Source organism: Netta rufina (assembly GCF_964035555.1).
Source record: "Netta rufina genome assembly, chromosome: 1".
NCBI lineage: Eukaryota > Metazoa > Chordata > Aves > Anseriformes > Anatidae > Netta > Netta rufina.
Window position 1 is genome coordinate 123,418,313 of NC_140123.1, and position 23,799 is coordinate 123,442,111.

The following is a 23,799-nucleotide window of genomic DNA, read 5'->3' on the forward strand; positions in this document are numbered from 1 at the left end:
TCCGTTTCCTTCAGCTCCGCCCCGGCGGCTTCCCGGCCCTCCGTGACGAGCCTCCGCTTCCCTCGGCAACGTGCCGGTGGGGTGTAGGGTCGCCATGGGGCTGAGCCGGCAGTACCTGCGCTATGTGCCCGCCGCCCTCTTCGGGCTGCTGGGCAGCGCCGGCGGCAACGCCGCCATGGTGGCGCTGGGCGGCGAGCGGGGCCGCGGCGTGGCGGTGGCCGCCTGCGAGCATGTTTTCGTGTGGGACCTGAGGAAAGGGGAGAAGGTGAGGTGAAAAAGCTGTTCTGGGATGCCTCCAGTCGAAGGAGTTTGGGTTAGGGTGCCTGCGGGCAGCCCCGCAGCCCTGGGGTAAAGCCCCTCGCTCTGTGGGGGTTAAAACGCAGGGGTTAGGAATTGGGGTTTTTGGGCGCCGGTGCCGGTTTGATTGGGAGGAATTACTACTTGTTGCCCTGTGCCGTGTAAAATGGGGTTAATTATACTCTATTCAGCACAGAAAGCTGAAAAATGAACTTCAAAACGTGCACAAACGCTTAGTTGGAAGTGCAGTAGGAGCGCAAAATATGCTCAGGGTTCCAGGCCCTGTTCCTGTTTGATTGTGAGGGATTACTTCCAGCTCCTGCATGCCTTGTAAAATGGGGTTAATTACGCTCCATTCAGCACAGAAACATGAAAAATGAATTTATAAAGATGCAGAAGCACTTTGTTGGAAGATCAGTAGGCGCACAAAATACATTCTGCTAAGTGCGTGGTTCTGACATATCATTTACCATCACTTTTTGTTTTGGCTCTGACGTATCATTTATCATCACTTTATGTGTTTTCTCTCCTAAAAATTGCAGGTTCTTATCCTGAAGGGTCTCAAGCAGGAGGCCAGGTACCTCTGCCCCTCTCCAGATGGGTTGCACCTGGCTGTTGGCTATGAGGACGGCTCGATCCGTATCTTCAGCCTCCTGAATGGGGAAGCAAACGTGACTTTCAATGGGCACAAGGCTGCAGTTACGGCCATGCAGTACGACCAGCTTGGTGGCCGGCTGGTATCTGGCTCAAAGGTGAGGCTTGCACATCTTGGGGGCTTTCCTTTCACAGTAGGGAGAAACAGAGACTCTGTGGAGAAGGTTGATTTGAGCTAAAATGTTTGGTATTTTAGGTGGGTTGTGTGCCCTGAGGAGTTAAAGGAGATAGGGCTGCAAAACAGTAACAGGGTTGGGGAGCCCAGGGCTGGGAGAATGCTGAGGGGCAGGAGGGGTATTAGCAGATCTGTTGAAGGTGGAGAAGTTTGTGAGGTCCAAAAATAACAAAAGTGACTCAAGCCAGGAGAGAGGTGTGTTTATTGGTCTGAATGCACATCAAGGGAATGATCATCATTTGCATCAATCATCCTTAACATTCAGTGTGAGAAAGTGTGCTCTTGGGTAGTCTTTTCAGTCATAGAATGGTTTGGGTTGGAAGAAACCTTAAGCTCATTCAGTTCCAACCCCCCTGCAATGGGCAGGGACACCTCCATCTAGACCAGGTTGCCCAAAGCCTCAGCCACCCTGGCCTTGAACACTTCCAGGGATGAGGCATCCACAGCTTCTCTGGGCAACCTGTTCCAGTGCCTCACCACCCTCACAGTAATGAATTTCTTCCTTATACCTAATCTAAATCTGCCCTTTTTTAGTTTAAAGCCATTACTTCTTGTCCTAACGCTACGCTCCCTAATAAAGACGTAGACAGATCATCGAAGAGGTAGACGTTTTGCAGACAAATGCTGGTCCCTTCGAGACACTCTCTCTGTTCCAGGATACAGATGTCATTGTGTGGGATGTCATCAACGAGAGCGGTCTGTACCGGCTGAAAGGACACAAGGATGCTGTCACTCAAGTCCTTTTCTTGAAGGAGAAGAACCTGCTGGTCACCAGGTGAGTCCCATCCATACATATGAGACCTATAGGATGTTGTGATGGAGTAATGAGGTCTCAAACCTGCTAGCATCTTAAAATATGGTTTTGTCATGTCCACACATTTTTTATAAATCTGTTGTCTGAATTCCAAATGTGGTAAGCAGAAGGGAAATAGCTCTTCTGAAAAGTAACATTTGTGAAAGGCTTTAACTTACAGGTAAATAAAGCAACTTACATTTATTGTAACAATGAGTAGTAATATGTTTATTATGTATGTAACTATTTTTGCTACTTATCTTGAGGAATTAAGTAGACTTACCTTCTGTATGTGTAATTCATGCAGCAGTGTGACAGAAAGATTGCTTCCTAGTAGGTAGTAATGAAATTAATTAATTAAAAGATGATAGAGGGCTTGTTTCTTAGTTATTTAACACCTGCATGTTGATTGTATCCCTTCAATAATAATTGATTTACAGAAGATACTCTCACTATAATGTTTTTCTTTACTAATGTCATCTAATAGGTTAATAGAAAAGGGCACTCAAATCAGTTCAGTATGAAATTATAACAAGTTTCTCATGTTTTTTTTTTTTTTTTTCTCTTTCAAGTAGAAAATAATATATTTTGTTAGTTTGGTAGATGATGCCTCTTTCCTAGTGCAATTTCACGTCTTTGCAGGTCAGTTTTAGAAATGCTTCTTAATTCTCTCAGTAGCTACATTGATACAGAGAATCTCTCATATTTTTGGTTTGAAAGGCACATTTAGAATTTGATCAGCACTTTGCACTTATTGGTCTCACCCTAAAGAATATTGTTCTTGCCCTAAATAAGCTAAAAAGCGGGCTGCATGACACTGGGGCTTGCAGCTGAATCTGGAGAAGGAAATACTTTCATGAATTCCTAGGTACCTTTTTGCAGCATCTTTGTGTTGCTGCACTCTTGTCCTTGCATAGCTTGTGAAATTCAGTGTGTTCCTACTCTGAGCAGCTGATCTGTGATACGTTGCAGCACGTTTTAGATTTTATGATGTCGTATTAGATCTAGATTGTATTTCTTCAGCTTTCATGGTATTACATGAGCTCTAGCAATCTTTCCTCACGTGTCGAGGTTTTCTGTTTTGTTCTAGTGGCAAAGACACGTTGGTGAAATGGTGGGACCTGGACACCCAGCACTGCTTCAAAACTCTGGTTGGACACCGCACTGAGGTAAAGAAAATGAATGTGCAGAGAGCTGTAGAGATGGAGGGGCTTTGGATTGGTTTTGGATTGGGCTTTGGATTGGTTCACCTTGTGCTTTTTCTGTTTTCAGGGGTTGTAAACTAGAACTCTGATGTATTCTTAGTTGTTATTAAGCTTTAGGGATGAGCAAATGAGAGGCTTTCAAACTTTCTAGGAACTGACATCAACATACAGTGGGTGACAATTCCAATACCTGGAGGAAATTCCAGTTAGCTCCAATTTCTTCTTGGTTCCCATTTAAATAAATCAATTAAAGATGCTCTGCTATTGCTATGATACTCAAAGGAGTCATAAACCAGTTCCTCAATTTGTGCCTTTGGACAGGTTTGGGGGATGGCTTTGATATCAGAAGAGAAACGTCTGATCACTGGGACTGCTGACAGTGAGCTGAGAGTGTGGGATATCAGTTACATCCAAGAAGAGGTAAGATATTCCCTCGGTAACCCCCCCCCCCCCAGTCTTGCCCATCCATCTGCTTGTCTTTGGACTAAAATGGGTCAAGAACATATTAAATCCAACTGCTGTTCTGGGAAACAGAGCCAAAGCAGCATCTTTGCTGTCTGAGGTGTCCAGAAGCTGCTCTTGGGACAGACTTTTTGATGTTTTCTGTATTTTGAGCTTGCACATGAAGCTGCAGAACATCCAGAACAAACTTCCTAGAGCATGCCAGATCTTCTAGCTGGAGAAGACAATTTTGTGGGATAAGCAGGGGAGGACATGGTGCCTACAGGCATGCTGTAGTTTGTTATTGTTGCTGTGTACACTAACTGTTCCTTCAGGGACATGAAGTGCAAGTGAAACAGGAACCAGAACACCTTAGGTCTTGTGGTTGAAGTTATTCCGTATGGATTTTTGTCCACGAACAGGTAAAAGACCCCGATGAGCCAGAATCCAAGAAAAGCAAAGGGTCTTCACCTGTAGCAGAAAAAAACCCTGAAGAGGACGAGACCCTAGAGTTAGATGAGAGCCCTGAAGAGGTAAGCTCACTTTTCCATGCTGGCTGTGGGATGGTGTTCATCAGCAGAAGTGTTTGTGCCAGAGCATGCACATGTTGCTTCTCTCTCTGTTTGGGAGAGAAGGGGGGTCAGGAAGTGTTTAATGTTTGGCAGAGCTCTTTCATTAAGCAACATGGGGATGATGTAGTTACTAGCTGTTTGGCAGCTGGTGAGCTCAGTGCTGATGCTCATTGTTGCAGGTCAGCAATAGAAGCATGGGGGTCAGGGTGGCACTGTGTGGTGGGAGACTGGATTGTGCAAAGCCATTCCCACTTGTGCTGCTGGTGGAGGCTTCACCCAGTCTGTTTTTTCTGGGGAAAGTTTCTGGGATCTTTTTCTGACTCCAGACTGTAGTTATGGTAGATAACTGACCTTGTTTAAGATCTTTCCCAACTGCTTTTCAGAGGATTTCCCTCCCTTTAATCATTGGTTTTAGAGTCTCTGTTCTCTATCTGCTCTGCCTCTTGTGACAGAGGAGCTGAACTCTCCTGCCTTTACAGCATAGAACTTCAGCTTTTTTTCTTAAATGGCTTTTTTTTTTTTTTTTTTTTTTTTGATTTGCCAAGGGAATTAAGTTATTTTTCCACTGGGACTGTCAATGGTATGTTTCTTGCATTTTAGATATAAAGAAAGGAGATAAGCAGCTGTGTAAGCTATATATTGTTTTGTTCCTAGATTATCCTTGCTAATTGTTCTACCAGGACCCTGTAGGTTCATTTTCCCCCTCTTCTCCTGAATTCCCTTCTGAGAAGGTTTCTCAGTTTGCTTGAGAAGATCACTTGACCTTCCAGACCCAAGTTTCTTCTTTTTTTTTTCTTTTTTTTTTTTTTTCCTGTAGCGCCTCCTGAAGTGCAGTAAAGTTGGATCCATCATGCGGGAAGGGAGGGACCGAGTAGTTACTCTTGCCACAGACAGAACGGGCAAGATTTTGGCCTGCCATGTAAGTAATGGGGGGGCTCTGCTGTTGAGTTGCAGAAGAGGCTCATGGAGACCTTGGATAACATTTGTAAGTGCCAGCCAAGGCTTTGCATGCCTCTGACTGCTTGCTCTGTCTCTAGGGAACTGATTCTGTTCTGGAAGTGTTCTCCATCCTTTCTCAAGAGGAAGTCCAAAAGAAACTGGAAAAGAAAATGAAGAAGGCGAAGAAAAAAGCCAAGTAAGAACTTATGAAGATGCTCTTTCTGTCCAGAAAATTGTTAGCCCCTCAAGCAGCACGACACAGGGGTTGAACTCCAAGCTGCTGGTCGTTCTGACCGTGCTAGCTGCGGTATTTTGCAGGCACTGTTCTTGTGAGTCCTTGGCACATGTCTAAGCAGCTTACTTGCTCCTGGAGACTAAGGAATTTCCTTAGAACATGAGAAACATTCCTTCTGAGTACTTTGCCTGCAGAAAGAGCTAATGTGTAGAAGGGAATGGGCAGAAAATGTTTTGTTTTTTTCCCTGGAGCTTCTCACTTCTACCTGATGTTCACATTTACACTGTTGTATCAAATAAAGTCTCTGGTAGGACATACTGGAATGAGAGTTTCATCTGACAAGTCAGAGTGACTCTAATACCTCATCTCCTGTTTTACAGCAGGCAGAGATAGAGGTCAGAGCTTTATTAATGGGTACTTTGTGTTAAATGGCTCTCTGGGTACCCTGGTACTTAATGGATGCCTCACAATAGCCCACAGGGAGAGGTCTGGCTCCAGGGTAGAAGCTGAAGCATAGGGCAGATAAATCTGGAGTCGCTTTGGCAATGAATGAGGACTTCTGGTGAGTGGTAGGAGATGAGCAGAAGCTGATCTTCCCATCAGGCACAATACTGTCATCTGCTTTGTGTCCACTACTCCAATGTGCCTTGTTTGAGTGCTTTGGCTGCCTTCCAGAGGAGGTTGCCTTCCTTGAGATAATTTGTTTCCGCAGTAGCTTGTCTACCAGCATGAATTTAGCCATCTAACCCTATTCTTAAAAAGGGTTAGCACTGCTGGGTAACAAGGCAGTTGTTTTCAGCAGGCTACGTGGTTTCCTTATTCTCTGACCCTGTCTTAATTTGTGTTGGCTGTGCTGAGTTATTTGCCTCCCCTCCGTTATCTGACATTCGCAGGAAAAAGTCTGAGGAAGAGGAGCCTGAAGGGGATGTGGAGCTGAGCCTGCAGGAGGAGATCCAGCGGGTCACTAACATCAAAGCTTCTGCTAAAATCAAGTAAGTGGAAATCCTGTTGTGCAGGCTGAGCTCTGGTTCTGCAGCTGCTTGGGAAAAGCTCTGCACAGCTCATTATGGGGGAGGTGGAAGAAGTTCCCCCCTCGATGTCTGCTCAACTTGGAGCTGAACAGAAGCTTACCATGATCTGCCAGTCTATTCTTGTTGACCTCTGTGGCTTAACATGCCCCTGCTCGTAGCATGCACTCTGCCTATGCTCCGCTTTTTCAGTTGTTCTTAACACTTGATCCCTACTACATTTTGTCTTATGGCCCCTGTGCACAGTTCTGATTTTTTTTTGTCTGATCAAACAGGTCGTTTGACCTGATTCTCTCTCCAAAAGGAGAGCTGAAGGTTGTGTTGCTGCTCCAGAACAACATCATTGAGTCATACCTGCTGAACCTGTCGGCGCAAGTCCCGCAGGCTGTCCGTGCATCCAAGATAAGCATTGGAGGCCACCGCAGCGACGTTAGGACGTTGGCTTTCAGCTCTGACAACATTGCCATTCTCTCAGCATCTGCAGAATCCGTAAAGATTTGGAACAGGTATGCCCTGCAGTTGGGTCAGCCCCCTCTGCCCTGTGCACGTCAGTCTCTCAGAACTCAGAGATGCTGTTCAAGGAGTATCTTGAGCGTGTCTCCCTTGGGCCAGATTTTGTGTGATAAGAGGTTTTGGATTCTGCCTTTGTCCACAGGTCAACCTTGCAGTGCATCCGGACGATGGACTGTGAGTACGCGCTCTGCTCGTTCTTTGTCCCCGGAGATCGCCAGGTCATCGTTGGCACCAAGGTAACTAGTGTCCCTTCTGCGCTCCTGACTGCCCAGGCCCAGGAGTATGTTCTGAAAACGTCATTAAGGCAGCCTAACTGAAAATGCATTGCATTTCCTGACCTGGAATGCTCCGTTTTAGGTGCAAAACCCTCAGTGCCAGTGCCTGTTCTATTCCCAGAGTCTTTATCTAGCTCCTATGGCTTGAGCTGGACATGGACAGCTGGGGAGGGCTTTGGGAAGTCCCAGATGGGGACCAGGAGTTTGACCATCTGTGTGTGGCAGCCATCTAATGAAGCTGGCTGTTCAGGAGACAGATGACAGGCGTGCTCTCCTCTGAGGAGTTACTGAAACCTTAACAGCTGAGCCCACAAATGGAGCAAGAGCTCCTTTGCTGTCAGCAGGGCCCTGCCCTGGCTCCTCACATGGATTGCATAACCAGGGAGTGTTTTCTCTGAGCTCTCCTCTACCTTTGGAGCTTTCTTTCTCCATTAATGTGTGGCTGCTTTGTCACTGCTGGAGTCTCACCCATTTTTGCCATTTCTGCGAGACCGCTCTAGCACCTAAGGCTCAGGTGTGTTTGCAGATCTGATTAGTGCTCCATAAGCTGTTCCTGGGGCTGTTTTGTCCTTTTCATTGTCTCTTTCTCCCCAGACAGGGAAGCTGCAGCTGTATGACCTGGCTTCTGGGAGTCTGATGGAGACACTTAATGCTCACGACGGGGCAGTGTGGTCCATTGCCCTTTCACCAGACCAGGTATCTCAGCCACTCTTCGAAGCATCATATGTTGCACGTGTTTTTGTGTAGCTCCTTCCTACAGTGCTGTGTTTGTGCTACTGGTGGGAGCATGGGACCCCCCCTAATCATGGGAGGTGGAGGATGCAGCTGGTAGCATCAAGGAACTCGGGCTGTGGATGTGTGCACAATGTGATGAAATATCTCTGTGCTCGCGTGGCACATCACAGGGAGTCTTTGGGCTGGCTGGGGCCATCCTCCTTGTCTCATCTGGCTTCTTCACTATTGGGAACTCACAATTCCCCACACGTTAGTGCAGCAGTGTGTGTCTTGTGGGTGCGTTCCAGCTATGGAGAACTTCAGCCACCTGTAAGCTGCTGAAGTGGCCGGTTATCCTCCTTGTTAAATTTTCTGCTGCTTTGTAATTCCATCTTGCTGAGCTTTAACTCCCAGCTGCTGGACTTGCTGCTACCTTTGCTGTATTAAAGATCCTGTGTTGTACATCTGCTGAGTGACCATATCACCTCCCCATCTATCTGATGTTGCTTAGGCCAGACTTCTGCTTTCCATTGCTGCAGGATGTGTTTTCCAGGCTCTTATAATCATTCTCGTGGTACCTTTTACATTACTGCAGTCTTTTTTTTGCTGGTGGCAGGGGGGTTGGACCAGATGGCCTCCAGAGGGCTCTGCCAACCTCAACCATGCTGTGATTCTGTGAACTACAGCTTTAATCTTAAGGAAAAAAGGATGATTTTCATCACACTAATTTTCCCCAAGCTTGTTTTAATTGAGACTCGGTTTACTTTGGTTGATGAAACTACAATCACCTGTCACTTTTATTGCCCATGCTCACAATTAATAGGCCTGCCTGTTTCTCTGCCTGAATTCTGGTGTTATAGTAGTTTGTTCCTGGATCTCCCATCATATTTCCAAAGTTGTTGAGAATGTACATTGACAGTCTAGACAGTACCTAATTCTGCTCTGTAAAAGCCTTAGATCTGGGGAATCTGAAACTGTTGATTTATAAATATCTGACGTGGGTAGCTGCTTTTTGACAGTCTTGTAAATTTTTGGAGCAGTGTTTCATCATTCTTGTAATGTGATTATGGTACATGGCTTTTCGCTAAGTATAACAGATGAGAATTGTTTGCTGAACCCATACACTTTCTGAGCCATGATGCTTAATAGTTATTGTAGCCCTCTCTAGAAATGGTCAGTGCTCCTGAAATTACACGTTTATGTTCCCATTTTACATTCACACGCTCACTCACTTTGTCCTAGCTATGCTGGCTTACGAAATCTGCTTGTCTCTCTTCATTCCTTGTACTGTTCTTCCTCTCTTGTCAGAATTCGGGTTCATGTTGGTTTCTGTCAACTTTCTTCATTTTCTGAAGTGGTTGTGTTGTGCTAGAAGCTATGGTGTTGCTTTCAGTGAAATCAAAACCATAGCAAGTAACATGCCTGGGATTCATTTACTCTGCAGATTAAAACATACGGGGCAGTTTTTACCCTCGTTCTTCACATAGAAGTGTTCATTCAACCCTTGAGAAGGATGTACTTGTGGTTTGATGGTAAGGTGTTTGTGATCCAGAAACAACGAGAGCATCAGCTTGCCCACACATAAAATGTGCACTTCATTACCTACGGCTGAGATGACTACTACAGTCTCAACGTTTCAGTCCACGTCCAGATTTACATTTGCAGCCTTAGACCTGCCTGCCAGAGCTTTTGAAATTGTTGTTGCTGAGCCAATAAGTAATGTGTGCTCCAACCAGAGCAAATGTTCCTCATGGTGTCCTCTTAATCATTAATGCTGTGGGAATGTGGGGCATTTCACAAATCTCCTTGTGCTTTGACAGCTCCTTGTCTGAAGAATTCCTGTGTTATGGTGGAACTGATTTCACATTGCCTTTGCTCTTCCCCTGCAGCGTGGCTTTGTGACAGGAGGCGCTGATAAATGCGTCAAGTTCTGGGAGTTTGAGCTCGTGAAGGACGAGAGCAGTGTTCAGAAAAGGTGAGAAAAGAAACCGTTCTGGGCTGCATTCAGCTGCAGTACTCATTCTCACTGATGGATGCTTCGGCTTTTGCTTTGCACCACAAGAATTGCCAAGGACGTGTGCATGGAACGCAGGGAGAAGAGCTCAGAGCGGTTTTGTGGAGGTCAGAGCCTCACTGAGGAAGGGAACTTGTTATGTCGTGGTCCCTTGCTTGTGTGCGATTTACCACTTAATGAGCTGCAGACCCATCCTGTGATAAGAGGCTAAATTTAGCAGTGGAGCCTGTCACCCTGTGGTGCTGTGCTCATTTCCAATCCTGTCTTCCTCAAGTCCTGATGAGAAACAAGATGCTGCATGTTAGGATTAACTTCTGTGGAGGTTGTATTCATGCCTCTCCTCGGTTTGTTCCTTTGGGATAACAACTCTGTTTTTTCTCTCTCCGTGTTGCCAGGCTGTCCATGAAGCAGGTGCGCACCTTGCAGCTGGACGAAGATGTTCTGTGCGTGCGTTACAGCCCCAACCAGAAACTGCTGGCTGTCTCCTTGCTGGACTGCACCGTGAAGATTTTCTACACTGACACGCTCAAGGTGCATGGCCATATGGGCTGGGAGGCTGTGCAGGGCGGGGATGTGTTGGAAGAGTGCCCGTTTATTGCAGGGCACTAGTAAAAATCAGGGAGAGAGACCACGTGTCCCACTTCAGGCACTTGCTTGCCAAGAAAAGTGACAGAGCCTTGGCTTGCCCACACTGGGGAGAAAATAAGTTTGATCTGGAAAAGGTTGTGAACCTGCAGGTGGCAAGATTGACTCTAACCCAGCAGGCGTGATGGCACTGGAAGGGTGGAGATGGAGCAGTGTCACACGTGGCACTTAAATAGCACAGGCAAATCCTGGGGGAGGAGAATCTTCCTCGTGCAGTTTGAGGCAGCATGTGGTGGTTTTGTGATCTGTGTATTAGCACACGAATGTTAGGGAAATGACAAAAGAAAGAGCAACAGTGACAGCTATGCGAAGGCAGGGTGGTGCTAGGAAGACTGGCATCCTGAGGCAGAGCAGAGCTAGCCAGGAGCTTGACATTTTCACGCAGCTGTTCCCAGCAGCTCTAACGAAGACATCCTTCTTCTCCTTCAGTTTTTCCTCTCTCTGTATGGACACAAGCTGCCAGTGCTGTGCATGGACATCTCCTACGTAAGTATCATTAGGGGTGTGCAGGTGGGACTGTGGTGATGCTGATGACTCTGAGAACCTCTGCTGGCAGCAGGGCTGCCGGGATAACGCTCTCACCACCTTGCTCCTGACCTAGCCAGCAGTTTCTTGATGGGGCACAGCAAGCCCCTCCTGATCTCTGCTCGCTCTCTGCTGAAGTTATGAACTTGAGTGGAGTCTCAATTCTTTGTTAGTGGGAGCACAGAGCGGGTGCTGAGGTGGAGCAGCCTCTTTGTGCCTGTTCCTTCTCAGGCTGTGTCCTGCTCTGGGATGGCCTTGAAATGAGGCTCACTGGAAGCCAAAAACATCAAGAGTTAGCTCAGGTCTTAAATGCCTGCAAAGGTTCAGAAAAGTCTGGGTGCTGCCTGTGGGCTGTGCCAGTACCTCAAGGATGTGCCACGCTAAGGGGAGAGGAGGTGGAGGGATGGGGAGGGGATGTTTCAGGAGCCAGTGCCTTGGCACTGCTTAGTCACTGGTTCCTCACAGGGCTGCCAGCCAGCTGCCCACACCTTTCTTCCCTGCATTTCCCTGTAGGATGGGACTCTGATTGCCACCGGCTCTGCTGATAGGAATGTGAAGATTTGGGGCTTGGATTTTGGGGACTGTCACCGCTCTCTCTTTGCCCATGACGACAGGTCAGTCAAATCCCACAGCATCTCTGGGTAGTGGGCTGCTTTGTCTTCGGGGGGTTGTGATCCAGCAGTGACCTTTTGGTCTAGCGTAGTGGGGAGAAGCCATCGATGGTGTTCCCCAAATGGGTGAATTTGAGCCTTTTGTCTACCTTTTCCACAAGGTCTCTTGTATCAGCACCAAGCCCATGAGCTGGGATTTCCATGGGTAGTCCCAGGCAGTGGGCTAAGAACAAGGTTTGGAATACTCTGCTGTATACACGTGTATTTTGAGATTCCTTTCTCCCCTATTTTTTCCCCTCCCAGTGTGATGTATCTCCAGTTTGTGGCCAAGTCTCACCTCTTCTTCACAGCTGGGAAGGACGGCAAGATTAAACAGTGGGATGCAGATAAATTTGAGCACATCCAGACGCTGGAGGTAGGAAGCTTTGGAGGCTGTTGAAGTGTTTGTTTGGGCAGCACTTTCCTCAGGGGAGGGAGCTGTGTGGTGCTCACGTCTTGCCTCCTTTCTCTGCTCTGCAGGGGCATCACCAGGAGGTGTGGTGTTTGGCCCTCAGTCCCAACGGAGACTACGTGGTGTCAGCGTCCCACGACAAATCCCTGCGCCTGTGGGAAAGGACGAGGGAGCCACTTGTTTTGGAAGAGGAGAGGGAGATGGTGAGAGTTTCCTTTTTCCTTCCAAAAATGACTTCCAGACCCGTTTTCTCCCCGGCAGGCAGATTCCTCGCTTTTCACTGCGGAAGGGTCCGGCCCCACGCATGGCAGACTTGCTTCTCGCTCACCACAGCCTGGCACTGAGGTGCCGAGGTTGATTGCCATCTTCTGCACGCTTGGACTGGTGCCTTGAGCTGTCTGGAGACAGCACTGCAAATATTGCTGCTGCTCTCCTGTCTGTGCTGCATTGCAGATGCCCAGCTGACTTGCCCTCTGCTTTGCTTCCGTTCTGCTTCCCGTGTTCTCCTCTGTAGTTGCAGTTTTCTGCAGTTTTGTAGCTCAGGGATGCTCCAAGAAGCCCCTTCTCCTCCTTTTGAAGCATTTTTTTCACACCTCCCTTGGGAAACTACTCTGGGACAAACTGTAACTCTGGTGTTTTGTTTTTACCCTCAGAGGAGCCTGGCTCTGTCTCCCGTTCTTAAAGCATTTCTCAAACCACAGTGGGGGGAGGATGTAGCAGCATGTGCAGAAGCAGGAGTGGTTGAGAAACCCACAGGAAATGTTTTTTTATCCCAGCCTGTTTGCAGAGAGCTGAGGAGACCCCTAGGCAGCGTCCCGATGCCCAGCAGCTGGTGTGCTGGGAAAGCTGATGGTAACAGGAGAGACAGAGTTCCTTTTCCAGGTGTGAGAGGTGTCTTTTGGGGCAAATTTGAGTAACAAGGTGGGAGTGAATACACCAGTAATGTATTACACACTGATGGAGCACTATAAATGTGGGAGATGGTGGGCAGGAGACTTCTTGCAGGCTAGGACAGTCCTGGAACATGCCTAGGATTATTTCTTCTGTGCTTCATGCCACGTGCTGTTCAGTCTGGTGCTGAATTGCTGTTGTCTTTGTCTCGGCCTGATGGGGCTGTCTGTGGGCTGCCTGTTCCAGCACCCACATTTTCTTTCTGCCTGGGAGATGCCAGAGCTCTCTGTGGGGAGGGGACCAGTGACAAGTGGGTGTTTTGCTCTGGTGTTGTTGATCTCTGCTGACGAGTTTCTGCACTGGGCTGCGAGAAGCTGCAGGCTCTGTTGCTCCACCAGCCTGGAGGGGACTTGTCCCCTTGTGTGCTGCCTGTGTTAATGCATCGTGTCCTCCTTCCTTGCAGCAACGAGAAGCTGAGTATGAAGAAAGCGTGGCGAAGGAAGATCAGCCTGTGGTGAGTCGTGCCACCTGAGCATGTGTCAGTCTGACTGTGCAGAGCTCCTTCCTAAGTCTGTATTTCTGTAAGAGACACAGAAGAGGTGTCAGAGAAGACTGGTGATTTTATGGCTTCAAGGAGGTGTGTGGGAGAAGGCGCTGCTGAAGCTGTGGTGTTAGAATTGACTCTGGCACTTGCTACAGACAACTTCAGGAGCGTGCGTGGAGCTCGCCAAACTGTGGATGTGAAATATCTTCACTGTTCACATCCCCAGAAGCTCCTTAGCAAGACTGTGCTGCCTTCTGGCAGCTGCTTCCAGGTCTAGGATGGGTGGGGAAGCCTGATCCCTCCTGCGCAGGTTCTGGGGTTGTGTTGCTGGTGGTTTTAACGCTGGGTGGGTCAGTCAGCCTCATTTTGTGGAGTGAGAGCCATGTTTAGTGGCCTCCCAGAGCTCAGTGTTAACACGATGCCTCTGTTCCTGTGCAAGAGCTGTGCATTTGGGAGGTCCTTTATGTCCTCAGACAAATGACAAGGTTAGGGAATGGCCCTGATTAGACGCAGGGGGTGCCTGTGTGTATCATCTGCCCGGCTGCTGCAGGAGGGAACTGCAAACTCCGTGTTTTGTAGGTGGCTGGAGAGACACAAGGAGAGACGGGGCTGGCAGGGAAGAAGACCATCGAAACCATCAAAGCGGTAAGATTGCGCGGATCCCCCAGCAGTGCCTCGTGCCTTATCGATCTCCCAAAGAACAGGGCTGTCACGGGGGCAGGACACGAGTTTAAAGAGGAGAAATCTCTGCTGTTGTGTAACTGCAGCAGCTCAGGAGCTGATCTGTGAGATACAAAGGTGCAGGTGCAGAATTGCTTCTGCCTGCAAGAGCAGTCTGTCTTGCTCTGTGGCCCACAGAGAGGGATGTGACCTCTTCAAGGCTCTGGAGGGGTCACCCATGAGGAATGAGGTGTACCAGGAGGCGTAGGGGTGGGTGATTTCATGGCCACAGATTTGAACACTCTGATGCTCTTGTAAATACAGAGAAAATCCTTAGTCTGAATAGTCAAAACGGCCTGACCCTGGCTTGTCCCTCAACGGGGTAGCGCTTGCTGGGTCCCTCCAACACTGAACTATGCAGTTTGACATCAAGGCAGTAATCGAGGCTGCACCCTGGGGGAATGTGGATGGTGTTTGACTCCTTCAGGACACGACTGCTGTGCTCAGAGTAGCAGCGTGGTCTGGAACAGGTGTTCCCTTTCTGAGAAAAATGTCCTCCAAGTCAGCCCCGCTGCATCCCCCTGTGTTTGTCCCCTTGGACGTGAGCTTTGCTTTGCCTCGTGCGCTGTGACTGACGGTGCCGTTCCCGTGCTGCGCAGGCTGAGCGGATCATGGAGGCTATCGAGCTGTACAGAGAAGAGATGGTGAAACTGAAGGAGCACAAGGCCATATGCAAAGCTGCAGGAAAAGAGGTAAAAGGCTGAGGGAAGTCCCAGTCCCAGGGTGTGTGGGTGTAACTTTCCAGCTTTGGCATCTCGGTGGAAAGGCTCAGCATGCAGATAAAATCAGGACAGCTGGGAACAGGAGAGATTTGCTGAAGTCTTTCAGGGAAGAGGGTGGCACTGTGCCCTGGAGCACAGGTAGTGGTGTGTTCTTTCCAAGGATTTTTGTATTTAAAGTCATATTAGGCTGTAGGTTTTGTCTCTGGGAGGCTATGCTGCTGCAAATCCATCCCATCACTTAGCTTGTTCTTTGCCTTCATCTCAACGCTTCCTGCTAAATAAATGGCTGCCATGTAAGTGGGTAAAAGTGAAGCAGCAATAAGCAGTGGAAGAAAATTCGTATGAGTTTGAGTTAGTCATGCATGTCTGACAACTAGGTTGTCTTCCAGCTACAAATGAGGCCTTCAGTAAGGTTCTGAGGAGGGTGGAAGTGTGGGAATTGCACAAAGACATTTGATAAAAGCTGTATTCTACTGTGGGTTAGTTTTCTCTGGGAATATGCATTCGTAGACACACACCTGCCTCATTCTAACCCGTTCTGTGTCTCCAGGTTCCCTATCCTGTCAATCCCATTCTCCGTGCCTACGGAAACATTACAGTAAGTGGAGTGCCCGGGCCACAGGCTGCGTGCCATCCTCAGCGGGAACGAGGCTGTTTGGTTTTCTGTCTGAGCCAAAGCATTGGGTTGCTGTGGGGTGGGAAGACTTTTTTGGTTCAACTTGAAATGAAAACGCAGCACTTCTGCTTTGTGTGCAAAGTAAACAGATTATTATTTTTTGGTATGTGTATAATAAAAGTAAACCACCTGAGCATAACCTTGATGGTAGCCTTGACCTTACCATGCACAGGTTGAGCCAGTCATTATAATACTCTCCAAGATGCGTTTTCTTTGGTATTTCAAATCTTTCCTGAGCCAGCACATCTTCCTGCTGGCAGGAGGGTGCAATTGCTGTGCTATAGCACGTTCTGGTGGAGCTGTGCTGTCTGATATAAAATACCTGAGCATCCCCTGGAATTGGTAATTGAAAACCTGTGCCACTGTGCTGCCCTGGCCACGTGTCATCTGCAAGCACTTCACCAGAACCATTCTCCCCCTTACTCTGTAAATACAGGCACGTTTAAGTGCGAGTTAAATAGATTGAATAGGGGTGAATGAAATCCTGTGGCTTAGTAAGTAGCAATTGATTTGATTCACCTTCATGGTACAGAAAAGGTCCTGGAAGAGTGCCTGAGTGCTAGGTTGCTGGGTAAAAACATTGTCAAGTTAGGACCTGTCTTGTTATGTGGCGAGGTGACCATGATGAGCATTTACTGTGTCAAACCATGAACAAAAATACCTTCTGTGTTGACAGTCTGTTATCCTCTTTCCTGGGAGAGACTTTGATTGTGGAACACCTGTCCCAGCATCTCTGCTGTGTTGCTCTGACTTGAGAAGCAGGAGCTAGAAGCACGTGGATGCTTTCTGACCTAAATCAGCTGGGCAGGGCAGCACCTAGCAAGGCAGGGCTGTGTTTTAGCCACCCAGGTTTATTTTTATAGTATTGGTGCAGCTTTTACTGATTCTGTTTCTTTTTGTAAAGAATTTACATTGAGAGAATTCCATATGGTAGTTAAGTGCTCAGGTAATGCAGGGCTAGAGGTGGTGCCTTTACCTGCTTTTTAAATACCCTTGTGAAGATCCTTGTTTTCTCATTCTCCCCTTTTTTGGAGTGTGCCATGTCAAGTGAAACTGCCTTTTGTGAAATTTCCTTCTAAACCACCTTACCAGAGCCATTCTGTTCCTTCCTCTGTGATCATAGCTGTAGTTAATCTTAAGGTTCATAGACTGAACAGAAGTGAATTCAACCCTATGACTTGGTATGTAGGCACTTCTCTTGGGCACTTGGCAGCTCTGCTCTGCGTGTGCCAAACCTAGAGCAGATAAACAGGAGTAGCAGGAATCACTAAGTCTTTGGGAGATGAGTTTGCGGAAGGTTTTGTATGTGTAATTTGTCTGTTTCACCAAGCCTTTATTTAGCTAGTTGATAGCTGGTTTTATTTAGCTGGCAGATAATTTAGCTACTGGAATATAAATTAGTTTTCTTAAAGTATTCTTCACCAGGTTAATGTATCCTGAGAAGGTTGGGTTTATGTTTTGTGGAGGGAGAACTTCCAGACTGGCAGCTGACTGGTGCTGCAGGGGCATTCTTTGTTATATTCATAGTGATTTGTTCATCTCACAAGATGTGACTGCATTTTTTTTAACTGGGTGAAATGGACCGTAAGGCACGTTTGTGTCAGAATGTTTCTTGATGTGCAGAGCTGGTGTCTTTCCTCTGTTACAGCCTTCTGAGTACGTGCTGGAAGTTTTCAAGAAGGTCAAGTCAAGGTGAGTTGTGAATCTTATTGCTGAACAGGTTTGTGTTCGAATTGGGTTTCTGGGTCCAGGGTTGTTTCTGTCTTGGGGTGGACCTTGTGGGCTAGAGTGGGCAGCGCTGTAAAGCAGGGAGGTTACTGTCTCTGACAGTCTTTTTTTGAGCATATGTGGAACTGGGAAATGGAAGTTGTTCTTCTGTGGGGAGTGTTGGATGAAGCTTGTGCATGCGGGTTGGCTGCCAGGAGATGCACATGTACGTGAAGAGCAGCCTGGGGATGCTGAGGAGGGAAGGCTGCATGCCTGCTCTATGCCAGAAGGTGTCTGCTGGCCCTGGATCTGGTCTGTGCAGATGCACTGTGCTCTGTGGGCAGGCATGGACCAGGAGTGGGGAACACTTTGTACAGCTCTTGTGCCAGAACCTTCCTGTATGGAAGTGTTTCTTGCTTGTTTGTAGCAGGGCAGTGGCTGAGACTACTCTTTCCATCCCTTTGCTTCTTCCTCAGTGAGCTGGAGGAGTCTCTCCTGGTGCTGCCCTTCTCCTACGTCCCTGACCTGCTCAGGCTCTTCAATGAATACATTCGCTTGGGTGCTGAAGTTGAACTACTGTGCCGTGCTCTCCTCTTCCTGCTCAAGTGAGTCTTGCATCCGCCCAGACAGGTCTGCTGGTCTTAGTCCAGCTGCCATTGCTGTCAAAATCTGGAACCCCAGGAAGCCCTAACGAGGCTTTGGTCATGGTCCTTTGGGCTCTTCTTGTGCCAGTTCATGTGAACAGAGGAGTGCTCCTTGCTCCTGTGCTGTGAGCCAGCACAGAAATACACCCTTTCTGGAGCACCTCTCCTGCAAAGAAAGGCTGAGAGAGCTGGGGATGCTCAGCCTGACAAGAGAAGGCTCCAGGAAGGCCTCATTGTGACCTTTCAATACGTAAAGGGGCCTTACAAAAGAGATGGTGGAGGACTCTCTACTTGGGTAGATAATGATAGGAGAAGGGGGAATGGTCTTAAACTAAAGAGGATAGATTTAGGCTAGGCATTAGGAGATTCTTCACTGTAAGTGTAGTGAGGCACTGGCACAGGCTGCCCAGAGAAGCTGTGGATGCCCCATTCCTGGAGGTGTTCAAGGCCAGGCTGGATGGGACCTTGGCCAACCTGGTCTAGTGGGTGGCATCCCGGCCTATGGATTCAGATGCCTATGGATGCAGAGTGCTGACGTGCCCGTGTTGATGTGGGTTGCTGATCCTGCCTCAGGGGTATGGAAGAGTCTACATCAAGGTTGAAATGGCACCCACCAGCCGCTGGCACAGAGTCGTTGTCCACATGTGCACCCATGTCCTCAGGTGGTGCACCAGAGACCTTTCCCTTGAACCATTCATATGTTGAAAAGAAGCTTCAGAAAGCAGCTTCTTCCAGATAAATCTGTCCATGACTATTACACAAATATGGTCTAGGGAAGCATAAATAATAATAATAATAAAATTCCTATATCCAGAAAATATATAGAGGTTTGGGAGGGGGCCTAAATGATCTTTTTAAGACCAACGCTGCATCTGCACATCAGAGCTCTCTGCCTGCTTTATTCCCAGGATACATTTTGGTCAGATAACGAGCAACCAGATGCTGGTGACAGTGATAGAAAACCTGAAGAAAACCACCATCTCCAGAGTCAGTGAGGCCCGGGTGAGTGTTGCAGCCTCTCCTTTTCCAGGATCTGGAATAAGAGGATTGGCCGATGGCTGGGAGCATGTGGTATCTGGTGGGAAAGCTGGTTGGAGGTGTTGAGCCCATTTGATACTCTTCCTGTGCAAATTTGCTGGATTTTCTTTATGTTCTAACTGGTGGGAGAATATCCAGTGATGTGTGTGCTCTCCCTTTCCCCTCCCCTTCACTTATTCTTGGTTTGCTTTGATACATGTATTTGGGGTTTGGCTCTCTAGTAGAGGTAAATGAACTCTTAACTTCTCTTTGGCTTTCTGTGGGCTACTAATCTCAAATACAGACTGCTGGTGTCTTTCCAAAGACAACTTCAGATGATTGTCAACGACTTGTCTTCCAGAGAATAGTGGGTTATAGATCTTACTAACAAAGAAATGTGGGGAACGAAGTGTAGGTCTGATTGTTCTCCTGTTCAGTTGAAATTTAGATGTAAATAATGCTGCCTTATTTACATCTGGGGGATTGTCTTGCTTTAATCAGCTCTCAGTCAAGGGTGGCCAGAGTGTCATCTGTTCCAGGCAGCAGGACCCTCTGCCCCCTAACAAGCTTGAGATATGCTGAGCAGCGCGTTTCTTGTCTGTCTCCGCAGGATGTGCTGGGATTTAACATGGCAGGGCTCCAGCATCTGAAGAGGGAGATTGAGGCCAAGGATGAGGTCATGTTTTTTGCTGATGCTACTGACCGTTTTGAGGAGAAGAAGAGGAAGAGGAAGAAGAAAGAAAAGATGATTCTTGCAGTGGTTTAGCACTTGCTGCCCAAGATCCAGAACACATCGATGGGGCTGTGTAACCTCAGTGCTGGCCATGGAACTTTCTTGCGGCTGAACATCTCTGATGTCCAGTGACTGGGATGAAGTCTGTCCCCTCTGGGGACAATGCCAACACAGAAAGGTTGTCTCTGCCTAGTGAGATGAACTCTCTGTGTTTGTTTGAACCACTTCTGGGGTGGCTGTGACAGGTGCATGCCTTTCCTCTTGCAGAATGCCAGTTAGAAATGGAGTTGATTTCTTCCGCAGAAGAGATCAGCTCACTGGCAGGGTGTTACTGGATGCGGTGAGTCAGCACCTGGACTGACAGCGAGACCATGCGCCATCCCTGGAAGGCAGCTGGCAAGATTTTGTGCTGTTTTGACACCTGCTGGTGACTTGTGGAAGTGCTCAGAAGCTGTGTGCAAGGCTCTGAGACTTCAGGGGTGTGACAACTTGGTCTGCAGCCACTCACTTTTTAGTGGAACAGGGAGAAAACTGTGCTCTGTTCAAGACATGGTTATATATGCTTTATAAGACAACTTTGTTCATGGAGTTCTGTCCTGATATTTTTATAGTAAAGCCTCAACTGCTTCACCATGTTTTATCAATTCTCAAAGGATTTATTTTTTTCCACAGAATAAAATCTGTGGGAGCAAATGGAAGGGCTGCCGTCAAGTATTGTGCTCTTCTACAGAGCTGGCAGATGGAGGATGAGAAGTGTGGGTTGTTTATATTGTTCTTGCTCCCAGTTATTAGAAATTGCACAGAATTGTTGCAGTGTTGTACTTGTCCTGTATCAGATAAAATAATTTATTTTTACAGCGGAGGGCAGAGTAAAATGGGCAGGTCTCTGCTGCTGTTGGTCAGTTACTAGCTTTTAGCATATATTATTATTATTTTTTTTTTCCTAGTAATCATGGGTTTTGTTAATGTGGTGGGAGCTGGTTCTGGATCCTTCACTGAAAATAATAATACTGTTTGGCTTACAGGTCTGACTCAGGTACTCAGACTTCTTTTTAACTTGAACTTCATCTGAATTTCTAATTGCATCCCAGTTGTTGCTGACTCTACTATCTTTGACTTATGTACAATTGCTAGTAACAGAACATAAGGTAAACAGCTCTGTGAGTTAATCTTTTAGCAGCACTTCAGGTGCTCAGAGAATAACTGCTGTTAGTAAGTAACTCTCTTGGGGGGGGCTGATGGTTCACTTGTTTCTTCAGAGCAGGTAATTTAAATTTAGAGCACAGCTTCCTACTTCAGTTCCAGGAGAGAGGTCTCAGACTCTGTGGAAATAGCAATCTTCATACAGCTCTGCCAGGTGTTTCTGAGAGCCTGTATAATTTTATATTTATGTAGGTCTACGTGAAACATGAGATCAAACAGCTCCATTCAAACATCTCCATCCTGCCTGTTCTATTCCTTTACTTTTAAAGGAGACCTTTAAGAGAGAGGGAGAGGAAGCTCTGTGCAACAGTAGGATGATGAACTCTGTTGGTTATAATATTTGAAGTCTTGTATCCTTGTCAACTGCTGCTGAAAAAGGCTGGTGCAGCAGGAAAACAAAGGATGAGAAGTGTTACAAATGGAGGGGTGGCTTGTGACACTACAGTGCACCTTCAGCAGTGATGACTGAGGAGAGAGGTACCAGAAGGGGGAGGCTGACACTGCTTCAGTGTGATGTGCTCTGTCTTTAACCTTTATGCCAGGGAGATAAATATTTGGGAGCCTCAGCAATGAGCTGCTGTTTGATGGTCCTCTGGGAGCCCTGGGAGAGGAGTCCTGGCCGCAGGTGATGAGAAGCATGTACGTCATGGTACAGAAGAGTGATGTGGGAGGCACTCTGATCTTGTCATGGTGGTGACAGGTGACTCCTTTGAGGTAAGTTGGAAGAGGTGGAATTCCTTCACTTTCATCTCTGTTTGCTGTCACTGGGATTCAGGAAGAATCCTGGAAGAAAAGGTGTTTGAGGTGCTGGGAAGTCCCCTCCATAGGTCCTAATATGGGATTCCCCTTGAACTTTCCCTCCATTTTTTTCATTTGTATCTTGTGACCAGTCTGTACCTACAACTGGTCTCCCAGAGGTCTGGTAGACTGGGATACCTCAGCTACCTGTTCCTTTGGTGAAATCCCCTGGAATTACAAACCTGAGCAGGAAATCACTTGCAAATGCAGGGTCAAATTATAATTGGAATATGTATGCCACAAACTCTTGTGGATGGGTGAGTTTGAAACTGACATTTATGTTTCACACTGGTGAAAGCTCTTGTTTAATCCCCAGTTGTGAGATTCTCAGTCACTGTGAAGTGTTGAGAGAAGTCATCTGTTATCAAGGAAAACTCCCCATCTCTCAGTCACATAGTGAAAAAGGATGAAGCACAGGAAAACAATTTATTGGAAACAAATTCATAAAAAGAAAGCAGAACTGCACTGGGATGTGTGAATAAGGTATCTCTTAAAGACACTAAGATATTTCTTTTAGTCACTACTATGTAAGTAGGAACAAAAACGGGAAAATGCTACCTCTACGTGTTTCCATCTTCCATGATGGAAAAAATGAACATTTGAAGATAATCATGTCTGACAGTGAGCAAGAGGATATGGAGAGAATTCCTCTGTCAAGTGCGCAACTTTGTGTACTTGTAAACCCCACCTGTTGTCTGAAGCTAATTAAAGGTAGTTGAATGGTCTGTGCACAGAAAGCTAAGCTCTGATTGTGAAAGCAAGGAGAAATGGTGGAATTAGAAGACCAGAGCAGATCAGCAGCTCCTGCTACAGCTTCTTTCTCAGAGTCACTGTTTACTTCAGTGAGACCTGCTGCTCAGTAATTAAAAAATTTCAGGTGCTTCAGCATGGGCTGTAGAAACATAATCGCTTTTAAAAACAAAATAAACCTTTTAAAAACAAAATAAACCTGTCAGGATGCACTCAGCACTCTTCTGAAGTGCAGATTATGAACTATTGGGGCTGAAATACAAGAATCATTTTGCTGTTCACATTTCAGACAGAAGGCAGTGCAACTTTCAGACTACCCTTCCCATTAATAGGGGACTGAAAAAAATTTTATTCGTGTTATTTTGATTAAATAAACAAAAAAGTCTACATTGGGAATATTTCCATAACATTAGACTAAAATTCAGGTAACTCACTATTGCCGATTTTTTACATCATTCTTCCAGGGCTCTGACCTGTAGTGAAAGAGGAGAGAAAGTTAACATGAGAAGAAGTAAAAGAAAAACAAAAAACCCTACTTTTGTACAGTTATTGAAACACAGTAATAACGTCAGACTGCCTTCAGTAGAACTGGTCTATGCTGTTGCTGTTGGAGGGCAATAACTTGAAAAAGTGTTCTTGCGTAGGCTTAAGCTGGATTAAGGATTTGTTTTTTATTCCATAAATTGCGTGGAATAAAAATGACCAGGGATTCAGGCTGGCAGTCTACTTGGAAATACTGAAGGCATTCACCGGCAGCTTCCTATGCAGTATTTCATATTGAGTATATTAAGAGAATCCTCGTGAAATCCTTTAAATATGAGAAATAACTAAGAAAATATAATAAATTACTAAATTTGAGCAGCGTATGCTGCTTCAGTGATTTTTGCTTCTTGGCCTCTGCTAGGAGGTATGGCTAATTTGTGATCAGTTCTAGTATTGCTGGGAAGTTTTGAGGTCTCATAGGAGAGAATCATATTGGTGATAATCACCTGGGAAATATGATGGAAATTTAAAAAGTTATGTGCCTCTGCAAAGAAAGACTTAACTACATCTATTCTGGGTGACTGAATAGGACTATTTAACGGAGTACAAGACTTAACCTAGGAGTGTCAGTGTTCTGTGACTCCAACCAATCAATTTTTTGACATGTTATAGCTGGACATGGTTTTGAGTTCAGTTTTTTTTGGGGGGGAAGAATGTTCAAAGAGGCATTTGGTTCAGTTGCTTGGGTACCATGGTGTAGCAAATAATTGATAATTCAGTAGGAATTATCAATCAACTCACACAAAGACTTTCTTAGAACAGGA

At 46.6% G+C, this 23,799-nt stretch overlaps 1 protein-coding gene across 1 annotated transcript; it reads left to right on the forward strand.

The window, feature by feature from the left end:
• Positions 1-37: 37 nt before the first annotated feature.
• Positions 38-20,366, forward strand: WDR3 (WD repeat domain 3). Its single transcript, XM_084306547.1, has 26 exons — positions 38-265; positions 840-1,049; positions 1,783-1,901; positions 3,010-3,088; positions 3,446-3,544; positions 3,988-4,098; positions 4,955-5,056; positions 5,175-5,272; positions 6,205-6,303; positions 6,615-6,845; positions 6,995-7,088; positions 7,722-7,823; positions 9,731-9,816; positions 10,251-10,386; positions 10,930-10,986; positions 11,539-11,639; positions 11,940-12,051; positions 12,156-12,290; positions 13,442-13,492; positions 14,102-14,167; positions 14,842-14,934; positions 15,515-15,562; positions 17,289-17,332; positions 17,824-17,952; positions 18,900-18,993; positions 19,619-20,366. The coding sequence occupies exons 1-26, from the start codon at positions 95-97 to the stop codon at positions 19,772-19,774; spliced, it is 2,823 nt and encodes a 940-aa protein (XP_084162673.1). The 5' UTR covers positions 38-94; the 3' UTR covers positions 19,775-20,366.
• The last annotated feature ends 3,433 nt before the right edge of the window (positions 20,367-23,799 follow it).